General features: G+C 30.9%; 2 protein-coding genes across 3 annotated transcripts; one reads left to right on the forward strand and one right to left on the reverse strand.

Annotated features, from left to right (window-relative positions):
• Positions 1–4,928, forward strand: LOC108907782. 2 transcript variants are annotated; one of them, XM_018711577.1, is made up of 5 exons: positions 1–132; positions 582–647; positions 700–769; positions 4,404–4,449; positions 4,501–4,928. In XM_018711577.1, the coding sequence occupies exons 1-5, from the start codon at positions 124–126 to the stop codon at positions 4,559–4,561; spliced, it is 252 nt and encodes an 83-aa protein (XP_018567093.1). In that variant the 5' UTR covers positions 1–123; the 3' UTR covers positions 4,562–4,928. The 2 variants fall into 2 exon arrangements, with proteins under 2 accessions (XP_018567093.1, XP_018567092.1); XM_018711576.1 differs by having other exon boundaries at positions 4,404–4,928.
• Positions 4,929–7,041: 2,113 nt separating this feature from the next.
• LOC108907786 (eggshell protein 1-like) lies at positions 7,042–12,287 on the reverse strand. The gene is made up of 2 exons (XM_018711580.1): positions 12,169–12,287; positions 7,042–7,392 (listed from the first exon to the last, which is right to left on the reverse strand). Exons 1-2 carry the CDS (start codon positions 12,178–12,180, stop codon positions 7,078–7,080), a joined length of 327 nt encoding a protein of 108 aa, XP_018567096.1. The 5' UTR covers positions 12,181–12,287; the 3' UTR covers positions 7,042–7,077.
• Positions 12,288–17,060: the final 4,773 nt, after the last annotated feature.

Raw genomic sequence — 17,060 nt, forward strand, 5'->3', positions numbered from 1 at the left:
CAGATGGTCTATTAACTACTCAGGTCACTCAAAATTTGTTTGTGTATCAGATAAATAGTGGAGTGGCAGAAGCTCCCTTTTAAGTTTAAGTAGTACCAGTTTGAAACCAGTTTGGCATCAAAAATGTATAAGGTTAGTTAAAATTTTCATAATGCGTTACGCAAATAACATTACATCGCATGTCGAGGTACTTGGTGAAAATTAAAGTGTTAATATTTTGATAATGAAGCACATATGTGTGCAACAGATTTTTTTGCTTAAACAACTGGCACAATTTTTTTTTTCAGGAAATCAAATACTATTTTATTAACATTTTATATTCCAAACTTCATAATATTGTAACTAAAAGAAAAAATAACATTTCTAAAAAATAGAAAAACAGACATATTTTATTTGCTTATTTCACAGATTTCGTTGAAAAAGTCGTTATTATAATTTTCTTTGTGAGCATATAAATTACTTTTCAAAAACAGTGTGGGTCCCATGCTGCATTGTCAATATATTACCAATTTGCTAGTACTAATCGCCACTGTTTAATATGTTACATTCATGTTAGGTATTGCCGATTTTTGTATTTTCAGATCTTTGTAGTATTTTGCGTGTTATTAATATTTACTAAAGGACAATATGAGAACTCGGAAAGTGAGGTAGGTCTTGATTTTTTACAAACTGGAAAGAAATATGTATATCTTCTTTTAGGAAAAGGGAACGACTCAAGCACCGTCTTTAGATAGTCAGGAAGAAATTGAACACAAATTAGAACCATCAGGTAAGAGTTTTATCATAAAATTGATGTAGAATAAATTTTAACATTTTTTATATTTATGAAGTACCTCAGGTGAATATTGGCAACTCTTACATAATGGCAATTGTCTATTATATGAACTAGTCCGGTATGTTTTCGTAAAATTATTTAAAAAGATTACTTTATATGCTCAAATTCTTACATTGGCAAAATTCTATTATCCAATGGATAATCATAACAGTCTATCATCGATGCAGTCATAAGTTTAATCATCATGAGAGACAATTATAAATTACTTTCTTACTGTTTCTAATCATTGTTAAATTTTACTTATCCATGTTACCTTTTTAGATTCATACAATTTTCATTCAATGAAAGTCAGATATCTTTTGTGCTGCGAAATACGGATAGCGCCGATATTTAAATATATAATTTTTATTTTAAGGCATCCAAATTTTTAAAGAGATTTCAGGTATAATAGGTACTATACAGGGTATCTCAAAAGTATGGAAACCCTAGAATAACTCGGAAGTAAAGGGCTATACGGAAAAACATTTCATACAAAAGTTTCAGGATTTTTTCCGGGCTAAACAATGATGACATTGAATTTGACCTTGGTCTTGACCTTGAATGTCATTTCAAGGTCAAGGTCGTTTTTTCAAATGGGAACCCCTGCTTTTTATCACGCTATTGGAAAGAGTGGAAAATTTTGCATCCGAATATGGCTTTGACCATGACCTTGAGATCATGGTTATTTCAAGGTAGGGGTCAATCTTTGTGAGGGTAACCCATATTTTTTATTGTGGAGTTAGGAGCGGAAAATTTTGCTTCCGAATATGATTTCATGACCTTTATTTTTTAGACCACTTCAGAGGTAATGTAAAGTCAATTCAAAATTTTGTTAGATATTATCAATTTTATACCTGAAAGTCAATATGACCTTTGCACTTTCTTTCTTTTTCCCTTTCTTTTTAATTGTAATTTCTATCTTGACTTTGTAATATAACATACCCAGGTTCGACAAAAAATAAGTAATCGTAGTTGTGGCCAAAAATATGTGATCGTCATAAGGACTAACTACGTTGTGTGTATCTATTTTTTTAATTGACCGGAAGGCACTGGCTACTAACTTTGTAGAGGGGATGTATGGTTTAATTATATAAAACAAAAGCAGAGAAAATACACCTAACCTTTATTTACATACAATTCAAATTAAACATGTGACAAATAGAAAGAACAACAAAAACATTAACAACCATTAAATATAAAAGAGAGTGCCAGGCTCACCTAGAGCTCCTGTGGGGAAAGAGCATGGCAGAGAAACCCACGATCGTTGCTCTTACCACCCAAATATAAATACAAAACAACCGCTAATCAAAGGCATAAATTAAGAACCTTTGCTAATGATAAATAAGTCCTGTTTCATTTAATGTGTCACTAAATGTCATCTGTTAACCCCATATTAGTCATACACACTTCCAAGTAAAACTGGAGAGATTTGGTGTTAATTAGCCGGCAGAGCCGGAAGGTACTGAGGTCCCATAATACGGGAGGCTACTCAGCTAAAGTTGAGATTTCGGAAGATCCTTCTTAACACTGGAGTCCCATACGGGAGGCTATCCAGCGTAATCCAGATTCGTTCCGCACGGGCGAAAATGTTAGTAACTGCAACAAGGCTCGTATAGACGTGTGACATAAAGTGGACACAAGAAATCAAAGAACAACATGATCTTGTTTAAAACAAGTTAAATGTGAAATAAAGAAGTCGTTATTGCACTATCTGGGCGGTCTCGACAAAATACATATTTGAACATGTCATAAATAATGAACAACCTTAAATAATAATTGTAACAATTTTATATTAGAACATCTATATTTTACGAACAACGTCATCACTACAAAAACAAGTTAGCTGTAAAACAAAGGAGTCATTATTGTAAAGTCGGGGGCGCCCACGACGATATACATTTATTTCAAAATGAAATAAATAATGAGCAATCGTTAACAATAAGTATAACAATTTTACCTTAGAAAAATATATGCCCTTGAGCATAAAGCGACGGAAGCTAAACATACAAAGAATTATTATCATGAAACATCTATAAACATTACAATCATAAGATTTCATAGAACCATTAACAACAAAGTACTTAAAGGATATTACCTGCTAACTAATACCGGTTAATCACTTAATTTTTACACTACTTTGTCACACTGCCCGCCGATCGTCTTGCTACCTATCTGCACACTGTTCTCACTTCAACTGCCTATCTTCAACTAACTAGGCTTCCTTTCAGAATTTCCTACCTTAATGCCTGTTTTTTGTGCTTCCTTCTATCGACCGTTAATATTACTTTTTCATGATTATACAACACCTATGTAACAGGTGACGTCGAAGTTGATAAGATATGTACGGTTTTGCACAACTTGAAGGTCATTTCAATGGGGTCAAATAGGAATAACTACATAGGAATATTACTGATCATAAACTCAAAGTTATTTTATTGATATGTCAGACTTTTGATAGATATACGAGTTTTTACAACAAAGTTAATGTGCAATAAACTTATTTTGCCAGTCAGAATCTAGGCTGTGACTCAAGGTTAAGTATGTTCTTCAATAATATGCTTACATTTTGATTTCAGAAAATTAAGCATAAAATCGATGGTATTTTTTTTTTATAAGATGAAAAAATGCATTTACGCATACACTCGGGAAGGTGCTTGTACAGGGTTATGTGTGACTCGCCGTAGCCATATCCACTAAAACCTCATCTGTTACCGTCACCAGATGGAATGGAATGGATGGAATCGAGGCTAGACGGGATAAGATCCAACCAGTAAAGGCAAGATACCTTAAGGTCCGGCCAGTGAAGGCACGACACCTTAAGGTCCGGCCAGTTAAGAAGGTAAGACACCGTATGTCCGGCCAGTTAAGGCAAGACGGGATAGGTCCGGCCAGTTAAGGCAAGACACCGTAGAATCTCATGGTCATGGTCAAAGTCAAATTCGGACGTAAAATTTTCTGCTCTTTCCAATGGCGTGACGTAGGGGTTCCCATTTGAAAAAATGACTTTGACCTTGAAATGACCTTCAAGTCATTTAGTGAGTTATTCTGCGGTTTCCAGGCAGTATCTATCAAAAATCTTATTTGACCTTAAAATGACCTTGACCATGGTCTCAAGGTCATGGTCAAAGTCAAATTCGGACGTAAAATTTTCCGCTGTTTCCAATGGCGTGATAAAAAGTAGGTGTTCTCATTTGAAGAAATGACTTTGACCTTTAAATGACCTTCAAGGTCAAGGCCAAGGTAAAATTCAAGGTCATCATTGAATAGCCCGAAAAAAATCCTGAAACTTTTGTATGAAACGTTTTTTCGTATAGCCCTTTACTTCCGAGTTATTCTGGGGTTTTCATACTTTTGGGATACCCTGTATGTTTCATATTTGAACAAAATGCGTTCAAAATGAACCAGTGCCATTTCAAAACAAACACATCAACAGTTCTGGACGTTTCTATTCGATAGACATTTACTCTTATCTTTAGAAGACGTCTGAATTGAAATTTTCTAAAAAAGCAGAATTTTGGAAATGAATCATGTGAAGCGTTGTGTTTAAAAAATGTATATATTATAGTCTCAAATTTTAATTTCGTTTTAGGAAAACCTTTCTTAGCCAGAGATTCTAAAGATATTGATTCAGATGAGTATGATTACCTTTATCACCCCAATAACCCATTACATGTATATTACCGTAGGCGTCGTTATAAGGATGCTGATTATTTGCAGACTATTATATCCATGGGAAGAAGATTATAGGATGTCTATATAGTACCTATATAAAATGTTTTATGTGAAATGCAGTGTATTTCAAATTTGATTTTTATCAATTTAATTCCCATTTTTTAGAATACTAGGTATATTATTAGAAAAAGTACAAAACAAAGGAAGTATTAAACACCGAACAAAATGTTTTCATAAACTCGAAATATAATGAGGTTTTTATTTTATAGTAATTTTGGAAAATTAAAAGGTTACTTTTGTGAGAGCATACTAACCTGCATTAAAACAGAAATTAAATATCTAAATATGAAGAAGGTATAATGAAATGTGAAATACACTGTATATAGATTTCTAATAATGTAGCCGATGTTTGATAAAGTGAAATAATAAATATCAGTATAAATGTTATTCAAAGTATAGAATCACCATTATTCTGTTCTTAGTTATGTTTAAATAGAGTTAAATGAATGAAGATACAACAAAATAAAATGCTGTAATGTTGGTAACTAGAAAAATATTATAATTACACATTTATTAAACTTGTAGGTACCTATGTTTAGCAAATAGAAATAATTTTTTGAGAAAACAACTCTTGTAGAAAAATATTTATAATGTAAAAGTTTGCAAATTCTTAAATCGATATTACAAAAAGAGACTAAAAAAGAAGCTATTATAAAAAAAGAATAAAACAAGAATTTATTGTTTTGAAAGAAAATTATAATAAATATTATACCTATGATGTCTCTTCCATCTATGAAAATAAATAAGAAATAAAAAATAAACTGACACATCTTACATTATAAAAAAGCCAAAAACTTTTGAAAACCTTCGGCATGTATCGAATGTCTCGAATTTCACTGTACCTATATACTAACCATACACACTTATCAGTATTACCAATTGTTACCTATCGTTTAAAGCCAACTCTGTTTGAAAGTAATGGAGTGGCAGAAAACGAAATTATAATGTAAAATAGATTTGTAAAGATAAATTGCTTTTGTATGATTTGCGATATGTTATTTAAAAGTCACTATATTTTTCAAATGTCAACGCGAACGTAAGACTGGTGGTGAAAATCAAGAAGAAGAAGAAGAGAAGAAGAAAACATTATGGTTGACAGAGTAGTCAGCGGTCGATAGATATATGGAGTGTCATTAATAAGAGTAATCAACACAAAATTGTAGCTTGTGAAGACTTTATTACTTGTAGTAGACGTTAGACGAGAAATAAAAGATCAGTAGTGAACAGCAACAGTTCTTGGTCCCCTTATCCGCCTCCTCCCAGAAGTCACCCTGATTGTTCCCTGTGTTGGAATGAATCAAACAAATTTTTCTGTTGCCAACACTGGCCAACATAAAAATTTTTCGAGTACATATTTTAAAAAAAGTATATTTTTTGCATGATTTATTATACAAGGTGTTTGTAAATAAGTGTGAAATATTTTAGGGGGTGGTTGCCGAAATTATTTTGTGAAAAAAAGTTCATATAAACGTAGGTCGAAATATGCTTCGTTTCCGAGATATAGTGTGTTTAAATTTTATTTTTTTTTAATTTTTACTAATTATTTCAAAGAGTTTTAAAGATGTTGACTCGAAATTTGAAACACGCTTTGGAGGGATAAATGGGCATTTTTGGGGTGATCCAAATATTTCTACTTGCACCAGTGGCGTTTGTGCGAGAATGCCACGACTTTTTTTAATGAAAATAAATGGCCACTGTCTTTTTCCCGTCTTGATATTTTTTTAGAAATCCGTCATCAATTCTGAATGAAATTGGTCTCTCGAAATTTTTTTCGTAGGATGCGCCGTTTTTCAGAAAAACATATTTTGTTGTAGGTTTTGTTAATCTTTTATTTAAGGGTCTCTTTTAGGGTGTGGTCAAAATAAAAATTCAACATTGAAAATAAAAAGTTGATATGAATGTGGGTAAAAAATTCTTCAATTTCGAGATACAGGATGTTCAAAACTCTCAAAAAAATAAATAAAAATTCTTTCTAATTTGATAGATTTGATTTATTTACATGTTCTTAAAATTACAAGATTTAAATAAAAAGTTTTTATTCCCGGTTTCATATTCAGCAACTTCATCAGCTCACTGTCAAGAAATCTGCATAAAAATTAGTTTCTTTTATATATAAAGAACCACTTTTCCAAGAAGTTTAAGACTTGATGTGAAGTAATGGTCCAAGAATTTAAGCACTGTTTTTTATAGCCATGAATTTGTTTACATTTTATTGCGAGATTTTAAATTAAACAAATATAAATTTATTAATAATAAAATTGATTATTATTATGGGGGTCTATTTATCTTTTTTTATATTTTAGTTTGCAATGTGGCAATATGCTTACAAAACTTTGATACACAAATGGTTTTCACGAAAGGTATCTTCAAAAAGTGAAGAATAAAATCATAATTTATTAAATTGTTTCAAATCATATTTACGTATAACCTCTAAAAACCTATATCACTGCTTTTGTTAAAACTTAAAATGATGAGAAAAAAACATTGAATTTTCATATACTTTTTATTTTTACACATAACTCTACACAGCTCTATTTTCCAAATCCTCCTCCAAATCCCCCAATAACAAGAATACCGCCACCTACAAAACCACCGCCGCCTCTTCCGTAACCTCCATAAGATGGCCTGTAAAACCTAGGTGGTCTGTATCCTCCGTATGGAGGAGGATATGGAGGAGGACCTCCATATCCTCCTCCATAACCACCCCCAAAACCACCTCCAAATCCGCCACCATAACCACCTCCAAATCCGCCACCGTAACCTCTACCATATCCTGGGGCAGCCACGGGCGTTGGCGATGCATAACACTGACTGATAATTGTGAACACCAAGATTACTGCTATTACCTAGAAACCAAAAAAGAATAAAATGTAGAACTGGGTCTAATCAAATGTTTAATTTAATTAAATTCTAAAGTATTAACTATATTTGGATCGTATTCGATGCAAAGTAGAGCAAAAAGTTGTCGGCCTTTTATCAAAGGAAAATCGTGTCATCATTTTTAGGAGGCGTAATATAAATCATTTCAAATTTTAAATGAAATTCAATGTAAAATCTGAAATACCGCTGCATACGCACTGTGTTCTGGTAGTAGCTGCAGTCGCCCAGGTGCATCGAGTGTACGAACTGGTCGGTTATACGTCAAATACTAACCTGGCGAGCTTTGCCGTCAATTAGAGAGCGCTTCCAAAAAACAAGTAAACAACAGTGGCGCGTAAAATGTAGTACATATGTGGAATTTAGGAAACAAATAGGATTTATAATAAATTACATTTAAAATAAATAGTTTATGAGAATAAAGGAATTTTTGTAGGAACAAGGGTGCCAGACCTGAACTGATCCTCTCGTCCCTTCATAATGTATAAAGAAATTATTCAATTTGTAAAACCCTTAAAAGCGTACTTCATTGGTTCCCTTGACAGACAATGATTTATTACTTTGCATCGAATATGATCCTACTATAGATATTTATTGATTGTTACTGTACTCTATTATTTGGCACTAAAAAATCTTCTTGTTTCCCAACAGTAGTGTTCACCAAATCTTAGATCACATAATAATCCTAAAATGATAACCCGCTATTGGCTTAAATTATTCTCGTTAGACTTTTAATCATACGAATATGCTGAGTGCAACTACAAATAAGTATATATATTACTACCGTTATTTTTTTGTCAGGAAAAGCACTTTACATTTAATCATTAATTATTAATTTTAATTTAACTTGGATATCATTAGAAATGACATAATACGTAAAATTATTTGTGTTAAAAATATGTATTCTTGCAATTTGTAAATCCTTTAGGAATGAAAATATTAATACTAATAAGAAATCAATATCTGGTTAATAATTTTTTACATTTACTGCCCTTGGGAACAAATATTTTCTTCTATTAAATAATATAACAAAACAAAGAGAAGTCGCTATCTGGTTATAACTTTAGGCTTATTATATATTCTACAATTTAGTAAGCATTTACTGTTTTTGGAAAAACAAAAAGTGTTTTAATGATAAATAGAACAATGCAGTAACTAGAAGTCAATATCTGAGTTAATACTTTAAGATTAAATATGGTCTAAAATTGTCATCTAACTATTTTCAGGAGACGAAAGTATTTTTGTCATATGATGAATTTACAATACTTAACGGACTTCTGCATAATTAGCCACAATCGAATAGTAAACTCTATTTATTTCGCGAGTTTTCGGAATTTAACTATCCCTTCTTCAGGAGGAACTACAAAAACTAATATTGAAAGTCTAGGTAATACTAGTTGAAATATAGATTACTAACAAATTTGAGATTAGTAAAAAATTATCAAGCTAAACATATAATTTTCTTAAAGCACAATTATAAAAAACCTTTTTTAAAAACATTGTTAAAATATAATGATGAACTTCATAAGTCAAATATTATCGCCATGACAAAGCTTTTCATTTGAAATTCAGATATCTAAACCAAAAAACATTTATAACCTTACAATATTGTTAGCCATATGGTAACTAAACCATCGAATATCACTGAACTATAGAATTAATTCTAATTTATTTTTATATACAGTGTTAAAGTTTGCACCATATGGGAAAAAACTTTATGTATAAATTTAATAAATTCCTTCGACTGTCAGTTGTCTCTGCATGTCATCAAATCAAAATAGCCCCCATCAAACTTCATAAAACGTTTGTTTATACGAGGGGCAGACGAAAATTGCAAATCAGCCCAGGAGTAAAGTACCCTTATTTTCAACCCTAGTGGAAAATATTTTAAAGAAAAGTTATTTCCCTCTAAAAGATAAGCGCGAATATAAAGTTTCAGTTCAATATGTTGAAAAAGCGATTCCTGACAATTTTACAACTTTCCCTCATATTCGAGCGAAAACATCCATCACTATAGTCACGTATATTTAGTACGCTTCTACAAGAAAAACATAATTCCTGAAAACAAGTTCAATCAGGAACTAATAAGGCCGTTATAAAAAAATGGTGTAAAAAATAAGAACTTTGGTGCAAACTTTATTTTATGTTCAAGAATATTTTAAATGTTAATGTTAATTTAATATTATTCATGAAGTATCGCCTACAATGATTTACCTAGAAGTAGGGTTTTCCGTAGTCAAAAAGTAGATTGTTAATGATATCAGTTTTCTTTTTGTATTTTTTTTCTACATTGCTCTGTAATATAAAAATTGTTTCCACTTTATAGCAACCAGAGTTAATATTTTTTGGACGAATGAACTGTAACTGTTAATTTAAAAATTGGTGTATACGAGGTTTACCATTTTACTTAGTTTTTATATTATTCTTGAACATAAAATAAAGTTTGCACCAAAGTTCTTAATTTCCACACTATTTTTTATAACGGCCTTAGTAGTTCCTGATTTAACTTGTTTCAGGAATTATAATATTTTTCTTGTAGAGGCGTACTAAAAAAACGTGACTTTAGTCATGGATCTTTTCGCTCGAATTATGGCACGAGGGAAAGTTGCAAAAATGTCAGGAATCGTTTTTTTAACATAATGAACTGAAACTTTATATTTTGGCTAATCTTTTAGAGAGAAATAACTTCTCTTTATAACATTTCTACCTAGGGTTGAAAATAAGTACTTTACTCTTGGGCCGATTTGCAATTTTCGTCTGCCACTTGTATATAGCACACGTTTTATGAGGTTCGATGGGCGCTATTTTGACAGTCGAAAGAATTTATTAAATTTATACATAAAGATTTTTCCCATATGGTGCAAACTTTTTGAATAGCGCTGTATAAATGTAAAAAGAATGTTACATAAAATTGACCAATTTATTGGTTAATTTATGTTATCAACTTAAAATGAAAACCACGAACTACTACTACTGATTTCTATATGAACAATTACTCGTATAAACCTTATGTTTTAAGCCGAAACCAAAGTTGAATTTCCTGAAACAGATTGGTTTTGCCACATGTACCTAGCTCTTTGGTGACAAATTTAATTGATGGTAGTGATTTTGACTTTTGCGATAACATCACTTTTCATCCAGGTATGATCTACATGTTTTCTACTGAATTTTCTCTTACTTTAAATATGCTTATTCATATTCTGCGTACAAGCAACTGAACTGAACTTTTTTTAATTTGTAATGATCCATTTTTCTAATAAAAGTCTGTACAAACTTGTAACAATGTATGACAAAATATAATCCAGCTGCAGTAACTACCACATGTACCTAACTTCTACTTAAATATTAATGTTTTTAAAATTTAAGCAAGTACCAAAATTGTAGAGAGTAAATAAAATTGGTAGGTACTGCTGCTAATGTAACCTGCTAAAAATAACCAACAGGGAATTAGAACCAGTCTACAGTTTCCAGTTTCTTGGCAATTTATTGAAGTTATAGGAAATTTTGCACATTTTTTTTAGTAGATGTTCTTAACCAAATCAATATTGTGTTCTTTAAAACGGACATGGTAAAACAAGACATACAGGGTGGGCCATTAGTGTGAGAAAGTACACTAACTCCCTTGTTACTTAAATACAGAAAAAAAGTTTATATAAAAGTTGTACAGAATCAAGAAACCTAAACTAAAAAATTAATTTCATACATACAGGGCGATGAGTAAAAACGGGACACGCCAAACATTACATTTTTTAAATGGAACACCCTGTATATTTTTAAACAGCTCGATTTCTGAGAAAATTCTATATATGGCAATATAAACAGTTTATCATTTTAATGCGGGGTTACCAAATTATGTAGAAAATTCTTAGAATTTTGGAAAAAACATGACATCGAGGAAGTTGTATTAACTTTCAACTACTAACACTTGGAGCAAAAATATTTGACAGAGTTATAGGCAAGTGTTATACAAAGGCTCTTATATTAGCTAATATCGATATTTTATACAGGGCATTTTTTTATAAGACGATAATTTTTAGAAAGTTCAAACTTGATTTTCTAAAATTTTTCAAATGGAACACCCTATATTTTATTGTTTTATTTTATTCGCATATCAATCCGCTTCAACTTTTATGAAGCATGTTCTATACCTAAAATTGTTAGTTTTTAAGATATGGCAACATTTCTGAAAATACTTAATTTTTTTATTTTCGGTCGCACGAGATGGCTTTGGAAGAAACATTTTGTGCATATCCAAAAAATTTGAACCATGTACTAAATCGGAATTATCTCGTTTGTGTGTTTTCTTGTAATAAAAAAAAACATTCTTTTTAACTTTTAACGCCTCCTATATCGTGAAAGAAGCGTTTCCAGACATACAAGATTCTGTTTCCATTGATTGCTGACATAGAATTCAAAGGTTGGGCAAACTTTTTCTTATATTAGTTTTTTTATCACCTGGTGAAGTTTACTGATTAAAACCTGGCCCATCCTATATTAAAAAGTCACTTTTTATGTTTTACGGGAGAATATATGTATTAAATTTTTTTGGCCTAGATCCCTATTTGGTCACATAAGTAACATACAATTACTTTTATGAGTCCAGTACTTAATAATTCCAAAAACAAAAATAAAATAATAAATAATGTGGTCCATAACTAATAATTTATGAAGTAATCCTATTCGAAATCTTGATTATTATTATCACTGTCACTATATCAACAACACATTTTTTGAAAAATACTTACTTTAAGCGACATAATGTTTATGAGTAGTCAGTCCACTTTAGATTACACACTGCGTATTACAGAGTTACCCGCGCTCCCGAGAGAACAGCACAATCGAAATTTGCAATTAGAACAGATTTTCATATGGTACAAAGTTAAGTAGAAATCAATGTCATATCCCTCCCATTATTTTTATTAACAAATTCTACAAAAATACTCTGTGAAAATATCTACTCATCGTTAGTAATATCTACCATAATAATTATTGTCAATTAGCAGGATTGGTTTACTTACTCATTCTGTATGAGCAAATATTTATCGAAGATTCTACTGGATGTAAACGTCTAGACCGCATAAAATTACATCTAAAATGTCAATAAAATATAAAACAGACTTATCGTTAGTAGCATGACTACCTCTTTCAAAAATTGTTGGAGTTTACAGAGTTTTTTCTTTGGGTATTTAAGTGGTCAATACTAAGAATCAGTTGTCAAGCTTGTCATAGTAAGTGAATGGAAGTGATCATATTCTGATAGCGATACTAGTTCTAGTATCATGTTCGCTCGGGATACCTTGATACTGTGCATATGGCTTATTTCATATACAGTGTACAATAATTAGTTAACTGCCATCAGAGAAATATATTAAAAAATCGTCCACATTTTAAAAACGATACCACAAATCGCACACAGCGTAAACAGAAGTAAAGTCACATATTCGAGAACATGAAAGCCATGGCCATACGCATCCGGACAACATCGGTTGCAATCAATATTTTCATCCATGTTTTGAATCCAATTGTCAAAACTGTCCACGAAGCCGCAAGCCGCTCCAAACACATCCCGCCAGAGAGCCCGATGCTGTTGGCAGCACTACCGCCGAACATGGTCAAATAAGCGAGTAAGTTTCGAATATAAGATTTTAATTAGATCCCATGATAGGTTGAAACGACTTCAAGGATTACTCAAAGTGAGGAAAGGCTCAGCTGAAATCTCCAGTGAAAAATGCCATCGAAAGTGTGTACTACAAGTTACAGGCAATACAAAGAGAGTTTCATACTCTTGCGAACATCCGATCCAGATTCCAAATTCCAGAAAAAGAAGCATAGACTTTGCCTTTATTGGGCGGATCTTGTATACTACGTGCATGCATGAAATTTTGAAAAGAAAAATAATTTACAAAAGTTTGTTTAGGCAAGATAAAATTAAGTTAGGTCTGGTTTAAGTAATATTTATAGTACCTACCTGAGTATTCATGCTTTAATTCATTCATTAAATATATAATTTTAAATTTTAATTAAACCTTCAGTGTATGAAAAATTATGTTGACCGCGTCTAAACGGCATAGTTTCAGTATATTCCATTTAGGAAAAAGCTTACGTTTACCAACCAGCGTCCATTCCAGGATCAGATTGATGCGATGTTGGTGAATAACCCAATTTTTCGAGGTCTAGGTTACATTAGCGGAAGCTGCAGCTCCGCTTTGCTTTCGAATAAGTCTCCCTAGTCATGCGGTAGCCGCTTTACATCCCCCAAAACCCAAAAGAGTTGTAGAAGCCACCACGACGAAAAGGCATAACAATCTGAGGACAAGAAAATTTACACCAGTTTCTAGTTCCACTAAACGATATGCCGAGAAGTCAGTCTCAGGGAGCCAGAGAGGACTACTCGTAAGTTCCTGGTGACACCGTAAATTCAGTTTTTGCCTATTTTATATGAAACATTTTGATACTTTATATGTATTATTTAGTGAAGATTAAACAAATTATGATTTTAAACAATTTTTTTGTTTTTATAAGCTCTGGCTTAGGTATAGCCGTAATTAGATATAACTACTGTCAAGCTACGGTTAGTACATGTGTATTCTATGAATAAAAAAGACAATGAAAGAATACAAACTAGCGAAAAAACTAATAGTATAGCTGCTGGTATCAATGGTCAAAAATAATTTAAAAACTATAAATGCCACCAAGAATACCTTAAGAGTCTTTGTTTCGTGATATTTTTTTTGTCGATAGAGGGTTTGAGAAAATGCACATGTCTTTTTGAAGTGCCATGATTTACTATATTTGTTACATGTCCCTACAATACACCATTCCAGAAAAAAAAAAATAATTTGTTACTGTAGTCATCAGTTACGGAGAGAGAAGAGAGTAGTATTTGAGCATATTTCTAATACACTTAATCTTTACTCTCTTACTAAATGAAATATTTTTTATGATTTCAACCAACCTACTTCTATCAAAAAGTCAGGGTTTACTGAATGTAGTACTGCAAATTTAAATTTATATTTCAGTAAGTGTTGACTTTTGAATGGGAGTAACATAGTTTGGATCATTAAAATATGTAATGTAGCAAAAACGAGAAAATTAATTAGACTAAACCTTTAAATGTCCAGCTGTGTATAACTGATAATTGCACTAAAAAAAATATTTTTTCTCTGGAAAAGTATATTTTGGCGGTATGCAAAAATCTCCAACATCAAAAAGTATGTTAAAAACCGAAAGACTGTTTCAGGTGTTTTCAGCGACCTCTATATTTGAGGAAATAATGTGAAATACCTATAGATATTGTCCAAGAAACGTTTTTTTAAGGAAATAAGTATAACATAGGTATATAATTTTTATTTAGATAATGTCGAAATGAGGATTTCTAGAAACTGATGACTCAATGAATTTCCTCAAATGGCGTATTTATAGATTAATTTCGTTTAACGAAAGAAGAAGCTTCACAAGAACTACTATAGAAATAAATGAAATAGACCTCTGAGTTTAGAAACCTATATTAAGAAGTAGGGGTAAAAAAATTTGAAATTTGGACCATATAGCCTCACTATTACTCTATTGTGTGCTACAATTTCAGTTAGTTTCGTTATCCCATTTTTTAGTTATTAATGAAAATGTTGAAAAAATAACGGTTTTCTGCCTATAAAATTGATACCTCTCACTTTCTCTCGTCGTAATTTTTTTGTTAATTGATAAAAAAATTCCAAATTTTTACTGATGATAAATCAAACTATTATTGTCTTTAGTACTGTGAAGGTCATTTGTCTCAAAAGCTCTTCTTTTTTTTATTTTTAAGCAAAACAGAAGGGAGTGCTATCTCCGTAAATATTGCATTTTGTAAAAAAAGAGAAAAAACTGACTTAAGTAGTAATTAATTTTTAAGAATATCATATTTATAACTATTATTTTAACAAATTTTTTCAAATTGTTGTTTATAGTTATTTACTACCTATCAGTTTTTTTCTTTTTTTTTAGGAACGCAATATTTACGGAGACAGAACTCCCATCTGTTTTGCTTAAAAATAAAAAAGAAGAGCTTTTTGACCTTCACAGTACTAAAGACAATAGTTCGACTTATCGTCAGTAAAAAATTGGAATTTTTTTATTAATTAACAAAAAAATTACGAAGAGTTAAAGTGGGATGTATCAATTTTTTAGGCAGAAAACATGTTTTCATTAATACCTAAAAAACGGAATAACGAAACTAACTGAAATTTTAGCACACAATAAAGTAATAGTGAGGCTATAATATGGTCCAAAATTCACGTTTTCTTAATATCGGTTTCCAAACTCAGGGGTCTATTTCATTTATCTCGGTAGTAGTCTTCTCAAAGACAGTCTTACGCAGACAGTTTCCCCGTGTGAAAGCGGTCTTATTCTCTTCAAAACAAAAAGGTTTTATTACCTATTTATTAATTTAATAAATGTATTATGTTATTAAAGACATTTCTTAAAAAAATTATACTTGCTCGGTAGTTCCTAACTTACCTGGATTACTGTCATTTTAATGTATGTACAGGGAGTTCCAAGAAACAGCACAACAACTTTTAAAATTGCTAGACATCGAATAAGTAATTGTTTTACTTAAAAAAGTAGTCGAGTTAAATATTTTTAAAGACATTGCCCTGTACGCCACTGATGTAAGAAGTGAAATGTTTGAAGATGATTTTAATTTTTTACAATAAAATGTTGAAACTGAGATATCAACACAAAACAATTTTTGATACGTTCTCTTAAATATCCTCTCCCTCTCATTACTTTCATTTTTTCAGAAAATATTGGAGATATTATGTTTTTAATAGCAGAAACGAAATCTTTAAAAGGCAAATATTTATATAAGAAAAGAATTTGGAAAGCAAAATGATTCTTCATTTTCGATACGTTGTAGACTTACATTTCAATATTCATAAAGTTCAGATGATTAGCATTCAAAGACGACGAAAAATTATCGTAAGAGTCGATAAGGAGATCTTAAACTAATTAGACTAAAATATTCTAAAAATACAAAATGGTGTGAATTAATAAAAGTTTTTGTACAATTTTTAAAGAAAGTTTTTTTGTTCTCGAAACGTCTTATTTTTTTTGACAACGCTATAGTGAATTTTAATACAGAAAATATAAATCATATTTCAGTTAACTGATTTAGGCAACATTATGCTGGTTTAGACTGCACTTATACTTATTATTGTTATGAAAATGTTAGTCACTGTTTTAATACATTATTTTTCTGACATATTTTATACAGATAAACATTTAAATGAATTTCTATACTTTGAAATTGAATTAACACTTTCCGAGGCAGAATTGACCAAACTGAATTAAAAATCACACCTAAAATTATATATACTAATCTGAAACTGGAACTAAACTGATTCTTATTTAAAAACCTGTTTGAAATACATTTAAAGTTTTCCGAAACACAAATATTTTCTGGGAAAAAAAAACATTTTATGAAATCAATTAGAGTCTGCTGACATAAAATTTATGAACAAAATTTATTCATGAATTTATGACAGAACTAACTAATCTGAAATTGAAATAATGCGTTTTTACCTTAAATGTATTGATTTTAACTGGTTTCCAAGACAACCTAACAAACGAAGTCGTAGCTAAAATCGTGTATAAAATC

Source organism: Anoplophora glabripennis, unplaced genomic scaffold, assembly GCF_000390285.2.
Source record: "Anoplophora glabripennis isolate ALB-LARVAE unplaced genomic scaffold, Agla_2.0 scaffold329, whole genome shotgun sequence".
Lineage (NCBI taxonomy): Eukaryota > Metazoa > Arthropoda > Insecta > Coleoptera > Cerambycidae > Anoplophora > Anoplophora glabripennis.